Consider the following 18,782-nt stretch of genomic DNA (forward strand, 5'->3'; position numbering starts at 1 on the left):
AGTAGTTTGATATTAGTGTCTTTATCTTATTCAGAGTAAAGTCAAATAGAAAGATAAAATAATAATTGGAACAAACACACATATAATTGGCCAGGAATAGGTTTTATATAAAATTTGAACAGTGGATACAGAGGCGATATTATGTGTATAAAAAAATACATACAATAAAAGGAAAATAAATGAATCTTATTTTTTCTATTTGGAGCAGATGTTCAAGTTAGCTGATGAAATGTAAAAGGCACTAAATGTACAACATTCCAGTTTTAAAGACGTTAAACAGAGGCCAAGCTCATTCCGAGATGAACAAAAACAAAAACAAAAAAATCACAGGGAATTTGTTGTCTTTGATATGCAAGACATAGTGCAGATTTTACAACATAACATACCAAACAAATCTCATATAACAACACAACTATTTACGATCGGAAAAAAAAACACTAAGCACGCCCTTTAAGACTGGTCGTGAGTAAAGTGAACATCGCAGCCTGCGTTCACTCCAAACTTTAAGACACCGACACACTGAACGTTGCGCGCCAACTTGGTCAAACTGGAACTCTTTCATAATTTATAGTTTACATCACAATTTCTACAACAGCACTAAACACTGCAACGAGTCACAATTAGGAGCAAAGCGACCAGCAGTAAAGGTTTGTGGATATCATACAGGTTGTTTTCTTTTTGGATTTGGTGAATACATTGACATACATGCTAAGTAAAGTAAAACAAAACAACATAAACAACAGAAAAGACTTGAACATTACAGATAAAACTAATCTGGAAGACTACAGGGCCTGCGCATTGTGTGTGGTGTCACAGCCACAGTCACGTCAAAATGGACTGAATTAGGACTTTCTTTAGTCAGAGGGAAGTCATAATTAAATTAAAATATTCCCACATTCTGAAAGAACCAGCATGATATGTGAAACAAACATTCATGGTCTAAAGGCTGAGAGGGTGAATCCTGATCTGCAGTTTCCTGACTTCCATCCACATTTCCAATAAAACAAATAACTTTAAAGTAGTTGAAAATCTTGATTTTGTTTTGCTGTAGTGATGTACAAGTGTACTCTAGGGTGTGTCAGTACACTGTGACATCACCGTTGGGAGTGGTCAACACTCTTTAAACTCTTTAACATGCTTGTTTTCTATTCTGTTTTCAGGTGCATACTGACCTTTACAGGCATTATGGCTACAGACTTTTAGTCTTGTAAAGGTGCATATTGTGAGCGCAGCCGTGAAACTGACAATACAAAATCTACATGATCAGCGACATTCACAATGATACAATCAACCCTATTATCACCTGAATCTGCAGCTCACGTCGGCTTTATGGAGCTTATAGTGCGCTTCAGCTCACTGTTTAGCTGTCTAACTGTAACTTTACTGTTTTGGTTCACTCTCACCACTGTCATAGTGTTAATTTTAGCACTAGCCGGTGAACGTAGTGTAGCATTTTTGCTGCTAAAGAACCATGTTTTTCCTTGAAGTGTTGACAGAGACCAAATGAATGATACTGTTGCTTAATAATTATTTCAGGTGTAAATAAGCACCTCTCTTTAACTGCAGGTTTAACTATATTATCCCCCAGATTTAATCTTTTGGACTTAAAGCACAAGAAAAGTCACATTAGATTCAATATATCATTGGATTGACTAAATAAAGTTGAATTCAAACCATTCTGAAGTGACTCAGGGCTCAACACTTTCTGCAGGCACTGCATACGTTGGAGTGTACGGTGACAAATAATTAAGACTTAAGAAGAAAAAAAAAAAGCATGCCACACACTTTCTAGACCTCTACAGCAAACTACTTTCCTTCTCTGGAAAGACATCCACAGCCATACCACACTGGAATGAGTTACAGTAAACAGCACTATATCTTACATGAGCAAGAAATATATACAAATACTGGTCAACATGGAAATTTACTGCATTCTGAATCACAAGCTGAAGCTGAAGGCATTTAGACTGTTTGCAGCACAAATATCATTCTCATAGGTCACTGAACCATTAACAGACAAAATTATAACATAAATTTGGCTTTTAAATGCTTCAAGACAAAAGAAAACATAAATTTGGAATGCATTTTAAAGCTTAAAAGCATCTGGAAAGAACTTATCTAATATATTTGGCCCATTATTTTTTTTTAACAAAAAAGAGCTTTACACAATACATAGATGAAAAATGATGGATATTTTCATAATGCTTGTTATGTTAGTAAATTGCATGCAAACAGTGTATTTAGCATTTGAGAGTTCCCAGTTTTCATTGGAGATATTTCACCTCAGTTGAACATTTTGTTTAAACATGCACATTTCAAAAATGACTCAAAACTAAAACTTAGAATTCTTTCTAATCATACCAACAAAACAGGCAGAATAAGAAAAACTTGTTAAAGTGTGACGACAAACACAAAACTCCACCTTGGGTTGCATTTCTGTGTGTTCATATGCCCTATTTTTGAAAAAATGGAAATAAATACAGACACTCAGAGCACCCTAAATTAAAACCAGTAGGATGGAAACTGGTTAAAGATGCTCCACTGAGGTGAAAATCAAACGGGAGGCAGTTTATTTAAAAGAAAAAAAGAAAAGGTAAAAAGGTACCACAACATGCCAGAACTCTACAGGAAACTGAAGCATTCACAGTTATACAATGTCAGACGGCTTCTTGCGTTTTAACAACAATCGGAGGCGTACCAAATTTATGCATGCAAAGTTACTGAAGGCGATGTACAATCGAACTCTACATTACATACATACGCCCCTACAAAACAAGATCACTATGGAAGTGCCCAATGGAGATGAACCGCAGCCTGTTGCACCAGCTGTGTGTGTAAATTAAGACGTAGCTTAGTTGGAATGTCATTGTAGTGTAGTGTATTGTTAATTTTAGAGAGAACCACAAAAGTTACAACACACGGTTAAGAGTCAAGATGTTAAGCCTTCTTCTTTAAATATAGAAGTACATAACCAACCGTCATAGGCTGCATTTTCGTTGAGTGCAAGCACCCAAGTCATGAAGTTTGGCCAATTAAAACATTAAAGGTCAGTTAACACAACATATAAATAAACCATACAGTGCCTGCCCGGCTTTAGTTACTGCTAACTTTTCTTTGACATTTAAATTGGGTGGCACATTGTGACTCTGATACTGACTCTATGTTCAGTCGGTGCAACAGCCTGAAGAACTTTTTGTCGGCATAATGCTTCGATGATTAAAACAAAGTATTCTTACACGTGGAATGATATCTATGAAGGAATTTTTTGTTTGATTTCTGTGTTCGAGAACAATTTTCAAGGCTGACTTGATGGAGTAATGTAGTGTTCACTGGAGTCTTTGCTTATTTTCTTTTTCTTTACACTAAAGTACATTAAGACATCACTTTATCATGGAACAGCATCATGCTTTCAGAGGACAAAAGATGGAAAGAAAAATTAAAGAAACTGCACCAATTTCTGTCCCTGTTGAAATATACCCACCCTTCCCAAGAGCAGCTGATAGAGGTTTGATACTTTACTGTGTTTTATTTCTTTTCCTTTTTTTTTTTTTGGTCCCCTGTTCCTCTTCAGTTTTTACGAATGTCAGCGTAGACCACTGGCTCCATCTTATGGAACGAGTTTTTGCTGCCTGAGTGATCCAACTGGGCGTATATCACCGGGCCCTGGAACACAATGAGGAAAGGCAGAAATCAGTCAGTAAAAGACACAGATGTATCCAGATAAAGAACCTTGATATATGCAGAGGACTTTTTGTTTTTCACTCCTAAATCGTTAGAAACTAATACAGGTGGTTAAAAGTGTTTTGATAAGCTGTCTATGGCCAATAATCAGTTTTTTGGTATTTTTCCAGTAGAACTTCTGAACAGTGGATTTGTTTCTTATAGTATGACTCTGACTGGCTAAATTAGAGATAAGCCATAAAGTTGGAAAGGCATAAAAACATGCACACAGGTCATTATGTAAAAAAATGTAGCACTGAAACAATTAGTTAATTAGTCGATTAGTTTAATGGCTTTAGTATTTTTGTAGTATTTAAGTAAAAAGCAAACTTTCTCTTCCTGCCCCAAATAAGTTATTTTCATATAGCTAAAGTTTTATTTTTGCTGAGAGAGACGATACTCTTTTTACGACCTTCATCAGCCTAACTTCCTTAAAAACTTTCTCTGGCATAACATGCAAATACACAAAACATGAGCAATAAAAGAAAAACCTCGGTGCTGCCACTTCCGATGAACAGTTGGTCATCACTATCATGTTCACCTAATGTGATCCAATACAGCTCTGCCATGAATTCTACTTTTATGAAGATTATAATTTTTCAGTTTTGTTGACACTGTCAGAACAATAATAGTTCTACTTAAAGTTTATTGTTTAGGTTGTAGTGGAGTTGGTGTTGTACTGGAGTGCATTATATTGAACGGTGTCTCTAATTTTATGGCGCTCATGTATGGAAATATTAGAAATGCCTCTGGCAATCTCAATCAACAATTACCATTATTATGTATGTAAAGGCAGAATTTATAGCAGTCGAGCACTTTGATTCTATGATTTGGTTTAATTAAGATTATTTGTGAGAGTCATTGTATTCCTGCTGTATTTTTTGATTATTTTCATTCCGATGTTTCTTAATTATGTTGCAGTTTTGATAATATAAATAAACTTTATTACTATTATTGTTGAACTAATGTTTTATAAGTGATCAGATCTAAATATTATTAAGTATGCAGAGTATCTCTGTTCAGTTTGGATAAACAACGTAAATTCAACATTTTCCCAGAGAAACGTGGCAGCCACAGTGGATCTTTCCGTCCCCCGCCTCCTACCTGAAGTGGACCCGAGGGACTGGTAGACCTGGAGCCCTCCAGGCTGGACTCCACCTTCTTTCGTGGCTTCGGAGCCTGAGAGCTCACGCTTTCCAAGGACGTACATCTATTTTAGGGTTACGATTTGCCATGGTGTCGAGCAATCATTTGGTGCACAGTCAAATGAAGACAGACAACAAATAATGGAGCACAAGACAAAAATAAAACAATGAGAGACAAGCATGAAAACAGTGGAAGCAAACAAAGTGCATGGCAGCTCCCAGCGACAGACACTGGGAGAGGAATGGAGGTGAACCGATGGGCTTTAAAGTGATCTCAGACGGTGTTGATGCAGCTTCCAAGTACAAATCATTACTGGTTATTATTCTGGTTTCACAGGTTAAATAGGCCTGACTTAAAGGAGAATTACAGCTTGTTATAATTTGGCATCTTTTATTTTTGTAGACTCGCCTTCTTTTCTGATAATTAGATTTATTTGTTCACATCACACTAGACTTTATTTCATTTGGTTTATGTGCTGGTCTGGTAATGTTTCAGCTTTATTGTTGGGTTTGTTCTTTTTTTGCTGCTCTTTTTATTTGTTGTACTATCTCTTTGCACTTCATGCTCCTTGCTTGAAAAGTGCTATAAAAAAAAGTTATTAGTGCTGCAAGAATGAGCCAAATATTTTTCTAATCAGTTAATCATTTCAGACAATTTTCATGCAAAATTTGATTTGATCTGTCTTGTTAGATATGTTTTAGACCGTGTCATAAGTGATCCCGGCATATTTTAATAATACAGTATTGGCTAAAATTAAAGCCATTAATATCTGATCCCCTCTTTACTGAACTTGACTGTGTTGAGGCCACCTCAGTCTGCTGGTCAGCCGCCCTTTACAGCAGCACTACACTGAGAGCATTTCACTGCAGTTTGCAACAGATTTAGGTTTGGCTGTTTAATTTCAGCCCTCTGTACTCTGCCAAATACTGTTATACTGTAAATAAGCATTTTTGTAGTTACCGCTACCTCCACACGCTAAAAATCGATTGTTCTCAAGCTGGCCTGCTTCACATCAATATCAGGAGTCGTACTCTTTCATTTCAACTTTCATTAATACCATATCATAATTTTAGTTTAGAAACTTCATTATTTTGAACCGGGATCTCCTTTATTTGTATCAAGGAGCTTGTATAAAAAAAAAGGCATGTTGTGCAAAATGATTAATTTGTTAAGGTAGAAAATAATCTGCAGATTAATTGATAATGAAAATAGCCGTTAGTTGCAGCCTTACTACTTGCTTTGTGCTTGCATCAGTCCGCCTATTCAACTGTTCAGTCCATTGACTGAAACATACAAATCTGATCATCAGTGCACCTCCAGTAAAGACTCAGTGCGACAGTTTACCTGAGAAACTTGAGCTTCATGAGCTTGATGTTTATCTTTTTGTTCTATTATGTACATTTCTGTTGACCAAACATGTTTCATTAGAAAGAGCTAGTGATGAAGGAACACACATGAGGAGGACAGTGGTTAGTTTTGAGTGTTAGTGGCAAAACATGATGAACGATGACTAGACAACATGCTGATACACTGACAAGTTAATTCATGGTGTTAATAGAAAGTGTTAGAGGTGGGATTAGTTTTTAAAACACACAAGTAATGGAGGAAAGTGACTGGCACCAGAGCAAACAGCAACCCCAAAGAATTCAGCTCACAGCCTCAAACCATCCAAAAGCCAAGCCTTTTTTTTCTCACTTTAGAATAAGTCAACATCTCAAAATGCAGTTAATTGTCTCACTGAGATGAAGAGACGGCAGTTTGGCTGGAGCATGCGAGGTAGACATGGTCAAACTACCTCAAACGTACAAAGGGAAGCTCTAGTTTTTGACCACGTCTTAAACAAACATTAATAATAATTAGTAAAAAAAAAAAAAAATCAGATCCAAACACACGACTTTTTCCCCCACAGGTAAACACACAGAGAGAGTTAACCCTCCTCTCATGCAGAAAGAGTTAGCGAGGTGTTGATGGTCCGATGGTTAAATCTCTAAAGGAGCTTGAAGACAATCACACAAGCCCACCTGAGAAACTTACCTTACAACTCAACATCATAGACAAGCTTCACGTTTACAATTACTAAAGGTGAGCAATTAAAGTTATCTGAATGAGCCAGCTGATAGTGAGAATACACATTTATGATTGGAGTATTCATGATATTTCTAAATAATATCAATAGTTGGAAAAATGCTAAGTTCAGCTGTTAAACTTCTTTTATCTCTCCAACAAAGCTGTCTATGAATGCTAATTTTCAATAACCACATGGCTCTGTAAAGATTAGTGTCACAGATACAGGCAATAATGATTAAGTGGTGCAACTATTTTAATTTACCTCTTTGGTCACTGTAAATACAGTTCTGATGTATTCTTGTATCTTTATCTGGTGACATTAAACATCTTACATCTTACCTAGAAATGAATACCATGCTATATATCTTCTCTTATATGCTACGCAAACCAGAATATTTAGATTTTTAATGCCCTAAACCTCGTTGACTTTGAAATTAAATCTTATTTGTTAGTTTGGAAGCTAGGTTTTGTGTTGTATTCCTGTGGCCGTGTTAATGACAGCAATCAGTGCCTTATGTGGAAACACTCACCCTTCATAATCATGGCGGTTGTGAAGCACCCTCATGACAATGCAGGCAGCTACGGCGATGAGGACGAGCAGAAATAAAGCACCACAGACTGCTCCGACTATAATGGTGGTGTTGCTCTGAGGAAGAGATTCTGGACACGACAAACACAAGAGTAATGACACACAGTTAGTTTTAAGATATAAAGTCGACATTTCCAACTGTAATTACCCTCTGGAGTTTTGACATGACACAGGGGTCTCAAAGTGTATGTTTGCCATTGTAGATACAGAAAATATGAATCATTAAGAGTCTGACAAACACATTTTTATGGTCTACAGTCATGAATAAGAGACTGTGTGTCAGTCACATATCATCCCTTACAACCGGTTTCCTTGGCTAGTCTCAACTTGGTGTAGAAATAACAGTATACAGTTGCTATCAATAACACAGGGAAACAATTTGAAAACAAAATTCTGTTGAGTTAGATTTTTATGCTGATTAAAACTAAAATTGGCATGCTGATTCCAAAACTGCAGTCAGTTTTTTTCTAGCACGTCAAGTTTTTTCTCCACAGCTTACCCTCCAGATAAGCAAAATTCCACTGATTAGCTGTAATAAGATTTGCCAGCTGATTACAATTGGACTCATCTACAGCTACGTGCCAACTTGTTTGTGCAGTCACAATTGAAACAGTGCGGTGAGAGGTGTGTGCAGCTCCCAATAGGTCAGTACTATCAATATCTGCAAACAAAAAGGTAGCATAGTAGGAATGAAGAGGATTCGTGCTGGCTTTTCTCTTAACCTTGTAACCATGGGCATACCGTTGTGAGTTCTATTTAGTTTTATGCCGTTTTTGTAGTTTCCTAAGCTTGTAACTATTCCATCTTAGTGTTTTATTTACATAGGTATATATTTCCTTTGTGCCAGATCATGTCTGCTCCTGCTACTTCTCGTCTTGAATGCCTAAACAACCCTGACTCCTTTTGCTATATTTGTGGTAGTTTCACCATTCCAAGTCAGAGGGCAAACATCAGTGCATTTGCCAAACAAGCATATTTTGCATATTTTAAAGTGAAACTCGGTGATCAAGAGTGTGTGTTGAGAGTTTACGGATGTGGACCAAAGGAACACGTGAAAAGTTGGCATTTGGTATCCCCATGGTTTGGCGAGAGCAAAAAGATCACTGGACTGTTACTTTTGTTTAGTGAAAACATCAGGATTTGACAATAAAAATAAAAGAAAAATAGAATATCCTAATCTACCGTCAGCTATAAGATCAATGCCTCATTCAGCTGAAATTCCAGTGCCAGTTTTCAAACAACTACCTCCTCTAGAAGATCTGAGTGATGCTGAAGAACGCAGTGACAATAATGATGCAGTTTTTAAAATTCACAAGGATTCAATAAACAAGCACATAAATGTTAAGTACAGTATATGAAAAATAGTTCAAAAAACTTGACGTGATGAAAAACTGAGATCAGTTTTGGATCCTGCACCCAAAAATTAGTTAAAAACAGCTGTCAGACCTAACTCAACAAAAATTGTGTTCCCCAGTGTTATACATGGACACGATCATATTCAAAGCAGAGCTGGGAGTGTCACTGATACCTCAAAATGCAGTCTCTGTGTTTTGGAAGAACACTACAGCATTTCAGAGAAAAGAAACACTGAATTTCTTCCGAGATGTAAATACTAGATGTAGAGCAAGCTCCCACCTGCCGGGTGGGGCAACCATTGTCGAGCCAAAAAATAACAAGCCATCACATGCACATGTGGTTTCCTCGTAACTGAAAAGAAATAACAGGAATGCACCTGCTGGAACTGTTTTCATATGTTGTCTATAACAGATCGGACAATGTCAATACACTGTTGGGCGTGTGAACAGTTCAGATGTTTGACTTGAGGCTCCAGGAATCTACAGGGAGAGCTACACCAATGGCACTTAATACATGTTTAATCTTAGTTATACCATGACCACTGGGAATTCTCAGTTCTGACTGGCTGGAAGGTTTGAATTAACTTTTAATAGCAAGACAATATAATACAATGTAATGTTTAAGCTTAGCTAAAGAGCACAGGGCCAGTGTAATTGGTGTGCCCATGTACATTCAATTTAAAATGCGTATAATGTCGAGAGGAAAGAGTATCGACTATAATACCGCACCCAAGAGGACGAATTAGCACATCGTCCTGTCAATCTCTGTGGTCAAAACATTAAAAGCTTTCACTGTAAAGCAGCTACAGGAAACACATTGCATTCATCAAAGCTGGCACTGCTACAGGATGACCTAACCACTTTGGTTACGGACCAGTCAGCGTCCTGTGAAGAACTACTGGCAGCTATGTCATGAGCTGTGGCAGCTGCCAAAGAGGTTAGCATAGGTGCTAGCATCAATTACATCAGGACTGTGGAGTATTTCCTCATTGAAAGAACAAAGGAGACACTGAAGGCTCTTCTTCCACACATATCACCCGGCCTTTCCAAACAGTTTCCAACAGTGACTTTCCAGATGATTCGGTCTAACTTTGTTCTGCGACAACAATTTTCCTTGGTATAAAAAAAAAAAAAGTTCTGTCTTATCTTTATGTTTACAACAAGAGCATCCATTTTTTTGCCACCGACCAGTTTAAATTATTTCAGGCAAGACGTAACAGCCACTTGCATACAGGCAACCAGTTCTACTGCTATCACACCTCAAACATCACTGACATCACTCATTCCTAGTGAGCATTGCACATCACTTGGCCCAACCCAAAAAAAAACATAATTAACAATCCTATGTTTTTTTTTCTGCACACTTTCTTATTTAACCATTGGTTGCAGGAGGAGATGATCTAGGTTTAGAGACGACTTAGGTGAGATTTAAAGAAGCTTTAAAGATAATCCGATTTGGTTTAAAACTAGATTTCATGGTGTGGCGCAGCAGCAGTTTAAGATGAACCACAATTTAATCCAGTAACTAATTCTAGGTGATGCAACCCCTCCGTTGTGTCCAAGTGGCGCATGTCTAGTCAATTACATTTTAACATAGTCAAGCAAATTATAAATCTTTGGCGCAAAAAGCCACATTGACAGAAAGAAGTCATCTCTTTGCCAGGAAACTGGAAGCCTTTGCCAGCCAGCTTATATTACTTATTAGTTCAACAGCAAGAAGCCCAGCTCAGCGTCGTCTTTCAGCCTTTTATTTCAGCTGCTGAGCTCAGTTACATTGCCTGCTTGCACAGCTCTGGTTCTGGCATGACAACGCATTCAAATCTCCTCTTCCTGGTGGTCCAAACACAAACACTACCAGGTGCCATGACCTCACAGTCCAGGCTGCACAGCTAACAAATTGAGCTAACATTAGCTAACAGCAGCTACAGTTTATTTTACCGTCCATCAGAGGGAAACTAGAAAACATTTTCTCCATAAAATATGATCCAGTCAGACCAAAAATCAGCCAATTAGTTAGTGACGTTTGAAAAGAAATCTGATGATTCACCTCTCAGAACGACCCTGAGCTCCGTTCGTGCCGGTGTTCCTGTTACGTCTGGTGGGTTCTTCACGTCACAGAAGAAGGTACCGTTGTCACTGAACTGAGTTGGACTCAGCTGTATTGAGACGTCCCTCTTGTTTATGTCTCCAATAAACTGCACTCTGTCCTTGAACTCGGTTGGTCCTGGGAATCCTTTCCCGTTGGAAAAGTAGAAAATCTACAAAGAGAAGGAAAATCGGGTTAAACTTTGTTTACTGTAAATGCAAACTAAAGCAAATTCTCACATATTATTTAATCATTGTGTGTGTGTGTGTTAATTTAAAAGGGAAATTTCCTGATTGTCAACCAGCTTTGAATTCTTACGATGTGTACTCGGGCTGTACAGGTTGTACGTCGACATTTTTACAAGGCAGGGGCGGCTGGATCGAGAGACGGCCAGTGAGTACATACACTGGCTCATGAAACTTAGATAAAACTGGGTGGATGTGGGTTTTTGATTGACATTTTGGCCAGAAGTCATTTGTTTGCCGAGACAACAAATCTCTGGTGGGTGTTTTGAGAATGATAAATGGTTGACACACAGCCAACACTGTTTCAATCAAACCAGCTTTAAATAAATCAAATAACTTCATACTTTACCCATTTATTTTTGAATTCCCTTTCACTTTTCTCATTAAACTGAAGCAGCTAACTGTAGTTCAGCCTGTATTCGTTTCACCATTTCCTCCTGTGACAAATGTCAAAAGGCCTGAAGCTACATGATACAACATACAGCTATGAGCAATACCCATAAAAGTCAGTCGTTTATAATCAGTGTGTCCAAATTGTCCTGCTTCAAGTCAAACATTTGTAGATTTGCAGCTATAACTATTCTCATTATGGAACAACAACAAACTGCATAGTCATGTCAAGAAAATTCAGCAAGGGTGGACCACTGTTGCTTCAACATGGCAGATGTTCCATTTTGTTGTGAAACTTTAAGATGGGGATTTCTCCTTTCAACTCATACACCTATGATTGCTGAAGGTGCCATGGTTAAACATTCAAATGTTCTGGTGTTTTTGTAAAGTCACGGCCTTGTTATTATTCGCAGTATCAGCTGTGCAAACAGAGCTCGAAAGGAAGAACAATTTCTATTATAATGAATTGTTTCCTGTACTCTGGCGATATCACTTTACAGTGACAGGAATACCAAGAATGAAACTATTCATGTCCCTGATTTGCTACAGATATATTCACATTTTGAGATCCTGCCGGTATCTGTTTAGTGTGACTAACACTGTTTATGGTGTGTGAAAATGTTCAGTTGGCAAACAACAAACCAAATCACAGCAAACATCTGGTAAGGAGTGAGTTGGATGCAGGCTGGATGACTAAATCATGACTTTATGACTGTGATGTGGAAATTAACTACAGGTTAAGAGCTGTATCGTTGCCAGTATCGACAATTCTAATAAGAGATAAGAAAAAAAGTCGACTTCCTGACTTTGCTGAGCTAGAGAGACTGTCGACCCCTTACACCTCTGTTCAGTCCCCTCCTGCTGTGCTGTTAAGAGAAACAGGCTGCCAACTGCTTCTCTTTATACACTTGGGTTCTGGGAAATACAGCATGCCACTGAAGTGATTGGTCACATCAAAAATTCTCCAGAAGTTCCAGTTAGGAAAAAACATTATTTCCAAACAAGTGGCTTAACAAGGTGTGTAGGAAAAGTCCATAAACCCTCAGTTTAGATCAGGAAAAACTCCCCCTAACTAAAACAAAAATTAAGCGGCTTAGTGTGGATGTACCAAAATGTTGGCTGCGTGCATCTGTTCTGGAATGAGCACTGTGCAATTTAAAAACCCTACGGCTATGTCATTATGTTTGCAGGAGATCACAGCAGACAGCTATGCCCCCGCCCAGCCTGACTGATCTGTAAACAAAAAGGAGTAGGTATTGTGGACGCTACATGATCCACACTACTCCCCGCCCCAAAACTGCCCTGACACAGTGCAGCAGACTTTGGTCTTCGGGATAGACCGTTTACATTTTAGTAGTATAACCACGACAACGTCCTTAAATGTGACTCGAAGCCAAGTCAAACAGTACAGTACACTAATAAATCTCCAATAAGATGTGCAATGAATTATGCTCCTAGAGGCTGACGAAGACTAAGAAGAGAAGATCTTGATTGTTTTGCAGTAATCGCCCGCTTTGTGGATCATTTTGCCAGAAACAGATCAATTTATTTTCTGTTTATACACTGCGGCTCTCATCTGAAACCCAGTGTTTGTTTTGCTACAAGAAGAATAAAAATATACAGGAATACTAAAACCATTTAATGATGTTCAAGGAGAACTAAGACACAAGATAAATGGATGAAAGCAAACAAAAAACAAATTGTTATATCGAAAGCATGACATCACAGTGAACAGGAGCAGCTGAAGCCTTTCTTCATGTGTCAGCGCTGATAAAACAATCACAAGAAAACATCCTGGAGCTGTGGGAAATCACCCTAGAGCGGATACAAACAAAGAGATTTTTACCGTATGTGGAGTATTGGAGAACTGAGTGTCGGGTTGACTCGACTGAAAACTCCAGGTCACCGAGGTGAAGCTGCTGACCACCTCGTTCGACTTGAAGGTGCATCGAAGGGTCCCTGTGGTGCCGTTCTGCATGACCAGCTCTGAGTCGGCGTGTATGACGATAGCTGATGTAGGTTTTGTGACTGTTAATAAAAGGAGGACATAAAATATTAGTTTCCTAGTTATTTGTTGAAATTTTGCAGAGGTTTTCAAAGTGGGACGCAGGCGCCCCCAGGGGAGCTTAGTAAAATAAATATGATATTATGTAGCAAGGAGATCACATAGAATACCCTAAATGTGTGTGATTTGGTTAAAGATAGATAGTTTGTGGATTTCCTGTTTTTCTCACTTCCCTAGACTCTGAAACTAATAAATGCCCCAGGACAGCTTTTTTATATATTTAGTGTAGTTTGAAATTGTGTCAGCAATATTCAGTTATACTGCCTCAATTGTTGAGTGTCTACAGGATCAGAAAATATAATCATGATCTCATAGACATCAAGGAAACTATGGGTGGGCGAGGGGGCATCTTCTTACACGTTTTTGTCTGACAGGAAGCCCTAGGATTTTGAAAACCTCTGCTCTGTTGGGATGAAGAAACACTGAGAAATAAAACAGAATACAACATAACTAGAAGTACAGCATCAATGTATTAAGAGCAAAAACAAGACAGGGCGTGTTGTTTTTTTCAGATACTGGTGACACAATAAAATGCAACATGATAAACAGGTTGGCAAGTTTAGCCGAAACGTGACAGAACAGTTCTTAATCCTCAAAAAACAGGATGCCACAACTCCTGAAATCTCAGCAACTGCAACTGTTTTATCGTTTGACACAATGAACACGAGGTAAACGGAAGAAATGCAGGAGTTTGAGTTACAAAATCATTAAGTCATCTAACAGAAATGTGCACTCGCGTGTATGTGATTGACCAACGCAGCTGGATGACGCTGCATTGCACCACACGTTGAGCCTGGTTCAAATTTGAAGGAATGGGAGGGGATTTTTTTCAGTCTGAACATCACTATCGATATACTTAAATATCCTTTAATATTAAGATTTTCATCACTGGTTCATAAGCTAATTACTTGGTCAATAAATAGCGATGATTTCCCGAGGTGACACACAAAGATAACGTTATATTACAATGTTTTATCAAGATAGATTTGTACAACAATGACTACATACTCACACCGGACACATAGGCCATATGTAACACTAAAACATTAACTTTAAATTCTAAAAACAATTTTGTATATAAACACTGTATGTTGCTGGTCATTGCTTCTTCTATACACACTTATTTGCATGTATGTAATTGTTCTATGTTTATTTTCACTTCTTGTTCTGCTTCAATGGTCTCGTTTCATCTTCCTGTGAACTGTGTGAACATTGGGAGCAGTTTAAAAATAGTCAGGTTCCTTTTCTGTGTACACAGACTCGGGCTTAGGGCACTTGAAACCAGATAAGAAGCTTGATCAAGTACATTTAGGGCTTTATTAATTATTAACTGGTTATGAAGCTTAATTAAAAAAAAAAAAAAAAGTTACAGTGTCCAGCAAGTATCAAGGAAGAAAATGTGCACAAGTTAATAATTCATATCCTTTTAACATGTGCCCTTGATCCACTAAGCTGTGCCCTCCGATTATTGAAGTAATTGCCTCCAGTTATAGTATTAGGATATTGCAGCGGTAAGAACTGAACTTGAAAGGTTATTGTGTCGTAACAGCTGTGTTTCAGTGTGGAGGTGCCCTCAAACTACAGATTTTCCTACAGATAAAATGTTTCATTAATTCATTTCAATTTGTCTTTGACACAACTGTTTTGCTGCGACGTTGAATGTTGTTTCAGTACTTCTTGTTTTCTCTTGGCTGGGTGCTGAATGCACACACACACACACACACACACACACACACACACACACACACACACACACACACACACACACACACACACACACACACACACACACTATTGTGTGGTGCAGTGCAAGATAAACAGTAGAGGTCAGATCATGGACAACTGAAACAAGCTGATAGTGTTTAATACAGCTTAGTTGACTTTGGACTCAGTTTTGGATAGTCAAATACAACAAAAATGTTTTCTTTATTGCCCCTTAAACAATTCCCCTTGAACAAATGATTAAGTCAAGGGGATAAATAACTCAGATGTGCAACCAGAGTCTCAAAAATGACACCTGATAGTGCTGAAGATAGGATACCGGATATGAGTTCAAGTTACTGTGTCCACCCACTTTTAGAAATGACTACGGTGGTGAGACCCCATGGGATGTTTGTGTGCTGTGGATACTTCTCCTTTTTAGTAGTTTTGTGTTGAACAAGCTGCTGCATGTGATCACAAAGACACTTCCAACAACTGTCATTCAATTATGAATGATGTTTGATATGTTTTAAAATAGGTCCTCATGACCGAAAAGTCAACTTTTAGTAGATCAATGATTAGTTGACAAGCGTCTGCGGGAATTGACTTTTTTCTTTGGAGGAAGTTCACGGGAGGGGATTTGATTCCCTGCACCACACTTGAGGCCCAGAAAGCGATGTGTGTGTTGGATTCGACTCATTTTACTGCACGCAACACAGAGAAAACCTTTCACATATATCAGGGGTTTATAAATATAAAGTACTGACTGCTGCTTCCTGAAGGACAGCTCTGAATGGGCAATGTTTGACAGCGCATTCACCTTTATGTCACAGTCATTTTCAATTGTAAACACCCAAGTCACAACCTTGGCTTCACATCTGCTCCCACAATAAGAAGACGACCCATCAGACATGATGACAATCCAGACGCTGCAGCTGAAAGACAGGACCGTTCGCCATCTTCTGCACTTTGCACAGCAATTAGACCAAATTTCATCTAATGCACTTGCGACAGAGATCGAGACTCTGGAGAATGCTGTGCATTAAAAACCGAAACGAAACTGTGCGAGTAATCAGATGAGAATAATTTAACAATGCGCAGCAGAGGGGAGCGTCTCCATTTCTTCCTGTCAAGTGTTATTAGTCTGGGATTCAAAGCAGAAAACCACCAGTCAGTCAGTCAGTCCACTTCTCCAAAGTACAGGATGTTGCTATGCCTGATTTCAAATGGGTGAATCTTGTAACGTTTCAACAATATCTACATGAGTGACTCATATCTATGCCATGCAAAACATCAGGCTGGTTAATGTTTAAGCTGAGAGAGTTTTGTACTGTTTGGATGACTGGCCATTAGAAACAGATGAACACTGAAGTCTGTGTGTGGTTACTCTGGTTATGTCGCATGATCTGAGGGTGAACACAGCTCAATCATGAATGCTGTCTGATATAGCTCCTTCACTTTTTAAACAGATCAATGCTGCACTGTTTTGGATAAGCAGCAACAAGAGGGTAGCGACACAAAGCGAGTGAATCTGTGAAACACGAAGCTGAAAAAAAAAATAAATAAATCACATGCATGCAGTTGTGTGGCTACTCGTGCTACTACGTGTACTGTGTGTGTGTCAGGAAAAGGTAAGCCGACGTGAACATTAAAGATGTTCTTGCGCTAAGCTTGTCGTTGTTTGTTGATAAGATACGAGCTGTTATATAACGCCAAAGAAAGATGCGAGCTGTGGATGAGTGTAAACAGTGTTAGCCCAGCTTAGCTTCGTAAACCCGGACGGACACGTAGTTACCGTAACCTGGCACTTTAACGTGTCTTTGTTTATCGCTTTAAAAAAAAAAAAGGAGAGAGCTCCACGATAACACACGCGTGGACACACTTTGAAGTCACTCTTTTACATCCAAGCAGCCTTTCTTACAGCTACATGTTTAACATGTTTAACAACCAGCTGGTTAGCCTCTTCGTTTGTTAACGTTACTCCAGCGGCCGGTCCCACCATCACCTTCCCCAGAAACAAACACCACCACCACCACCACCACCAAGGGCGGTATCCACCCGCTCCGCTCCGCACCCACCCTTATTTAACATTTTCAGTTCATTTAACTACTCCTTAATACATTACCGCGACGTTATATCGACGCGTGAACGACAATAGCACCTAACACAAGTGTTTCCGCTGGTGTTACATCTCGCCTCTGGCTTGTGAACAAAGCTAGGTTTTAATGAGCAGCATGCACCGTGAGGAGAGGTTAGGGGTGTAGTTAGGTGTAGTTAGGTGTAGTTAGGTGTCCCCCCACCCTCCGTACATGAGATGTGATACCAACCCCGCTAAGCTAGCTATCTTGATATCCCACCTTTTTTTAAATAATGGGCTCAAAATCAAACATTTACACGCAGGAAATGAACCCAAGCTGGGCTTCGACACTTACCTAACACAACACATAGCGTAAATCCTGTCAATAAAACGCGCTTACAGATGATATTTGACCATTTTGGCTCCATTATGTTGTTGTAAACAGAAACAGGAGAAGACCCTCTGCTCTTTTTTTTTTCCACCTCTCTATCGTCAAGTCGTTTCTTCTTCGTGGGAAGTTGCAGCGGTGGTTACACAGTTGTGTGTGTGTGCGCGACTGCTGCCCCCTACATGCCAACCAGGTCACTGACAGCTGACAGATAGATAGATAGATAGATAGATAGATAGATAGATAGATAGATAGATAGATAGATAGATAGATAGATAGATAGATAGATAGATAGGTACAAACAATGATTTAAAAAAAAACAACAACATATAATTAAATTAGGCTGTAGGCAATGAGTGACAGTCATTTTTCTTATGTAGCACATTTTAAAACACAGACGCAAAGTGCGTTAGAATGAAGTAGAACACAAAACAAATCAATAAAATTATAGTCAAATGTGACATAGAACATAAAAAGGCTGTTTTATAAAAGTACGTTTTTAAAAGTTGATCTTCTCAGGCAGGTCATTCCAGTCTTAGAGCCCTGACTGCAACGGCTGTCATATTTATGTAAATATCTGGACAGAGGAACAACCAGGAATGATGCACTTCAGAGAGCGAGAGGGGACTAAATGTGGAGCTAAAGGGGTACATCACTAATCAATAAAATCTTTACATCAACTCTGTAGACAACCAAGTGTAAGGAAGCCAGAATCGATGTGATCATGTTTATTGTACAGTATATTAGCCAGTGGTGGAAACCTAAAGTACTAACACCACACTGATAAAACACTCAGTGCATTGAAAATGTTACATAAGTAAAATTATGTGATTGATTTGACTGCAACTAATGATTATTCTCAGTATTATTATTTTCTCTATGAATCAATTGTGTTTTTTTTTTGTTTGTTTTTTTTTGCTCTGTAGAAATTCTGAGAAATTCCATCACAATTA

General features: G+C 38.5%; 1 protein-coding gene across 2 annotated transcripts; it reads right to left on the reverse strand.

Annotated features, from left to right (window-relative positions):
* Nucleotides 1–155: 155 nt before the first annotated feature.
* LOC104919192 (myelin protein zero-like protein 1) lies at nucleotides 156–17,965 on the reverse strand. 2 transcript variants are annotated; one of them, XM_010731132.3, is made up of 6 exons: nucleotides 17,797–17,965; nucleotides 13,445–13,626; nucleotides 10,925–11,135; nucleotides 7,464–7,593; nucleotides 4,825–4,930; nucleotides 156–3,663 (listed from the first exon to the last, which is right to left on the reverse strand). In XM_010731132.3, exons 1-6 carry the CDS (start codon nucleotides 17,867–17,869, stop codon nucleotides 3,568–3,570), a joined length of 798 nt encoding a protein of 265 aa, XP_010729434.1. In that variant the 5' UTR covers nucleotides 17,870–17,965; the 3' UTR covers nucleotides 156–3,567. The 2 variants fall into 2 exon arrangements, with proteins under 2 accessions (XP_010729434.1, XP_010729436.1); XM_010731134.3 differs by lacking the exon at nucleotides 4,825–4,930 and having other exon boundaries at nucleotides 17,797–17,963.
* Between the last annotated feature and the right edge of the window lie 817 nt (nucleotides 17,966–18,782).

This window comes from Larimichthys crocea, chromosome III (genome assembly GCF_000972845.2).
Source record: "Larimichthys crocea isolate SSNF chromosome III, L_crocea_2.0, whole genome shotgun sequence".
Lineage (NCBI taxonomy): Eukaryota > Metazoa > Chordata > Actinopteri > Sciaenidae > Larimichthys > Larimichthys crocea.

Coding starts and splice junctions, on each gene's coding strand:
- LOC104919192 (XM_010731132.3), bottom strand. CDS start 17,869: ATGGAGCCAAAATGGTCAAATATCATCTGTAAGCGCGTTTTATTGACA. Junction 11,136..13,444: donor TCTCCAATACTCCACATACG/GTAAAAATCTCT, acceptor TTCTCTTTGTAG/ATTTTCTACTTTTCCAACGG. Junction 4,931..7,463: donor AACCGCCATGATTATGAAGG/GTGAGTGTTTCC, acceptor ACCCTAAAATAG/ATGTACGTCCTTGGAAAGCG.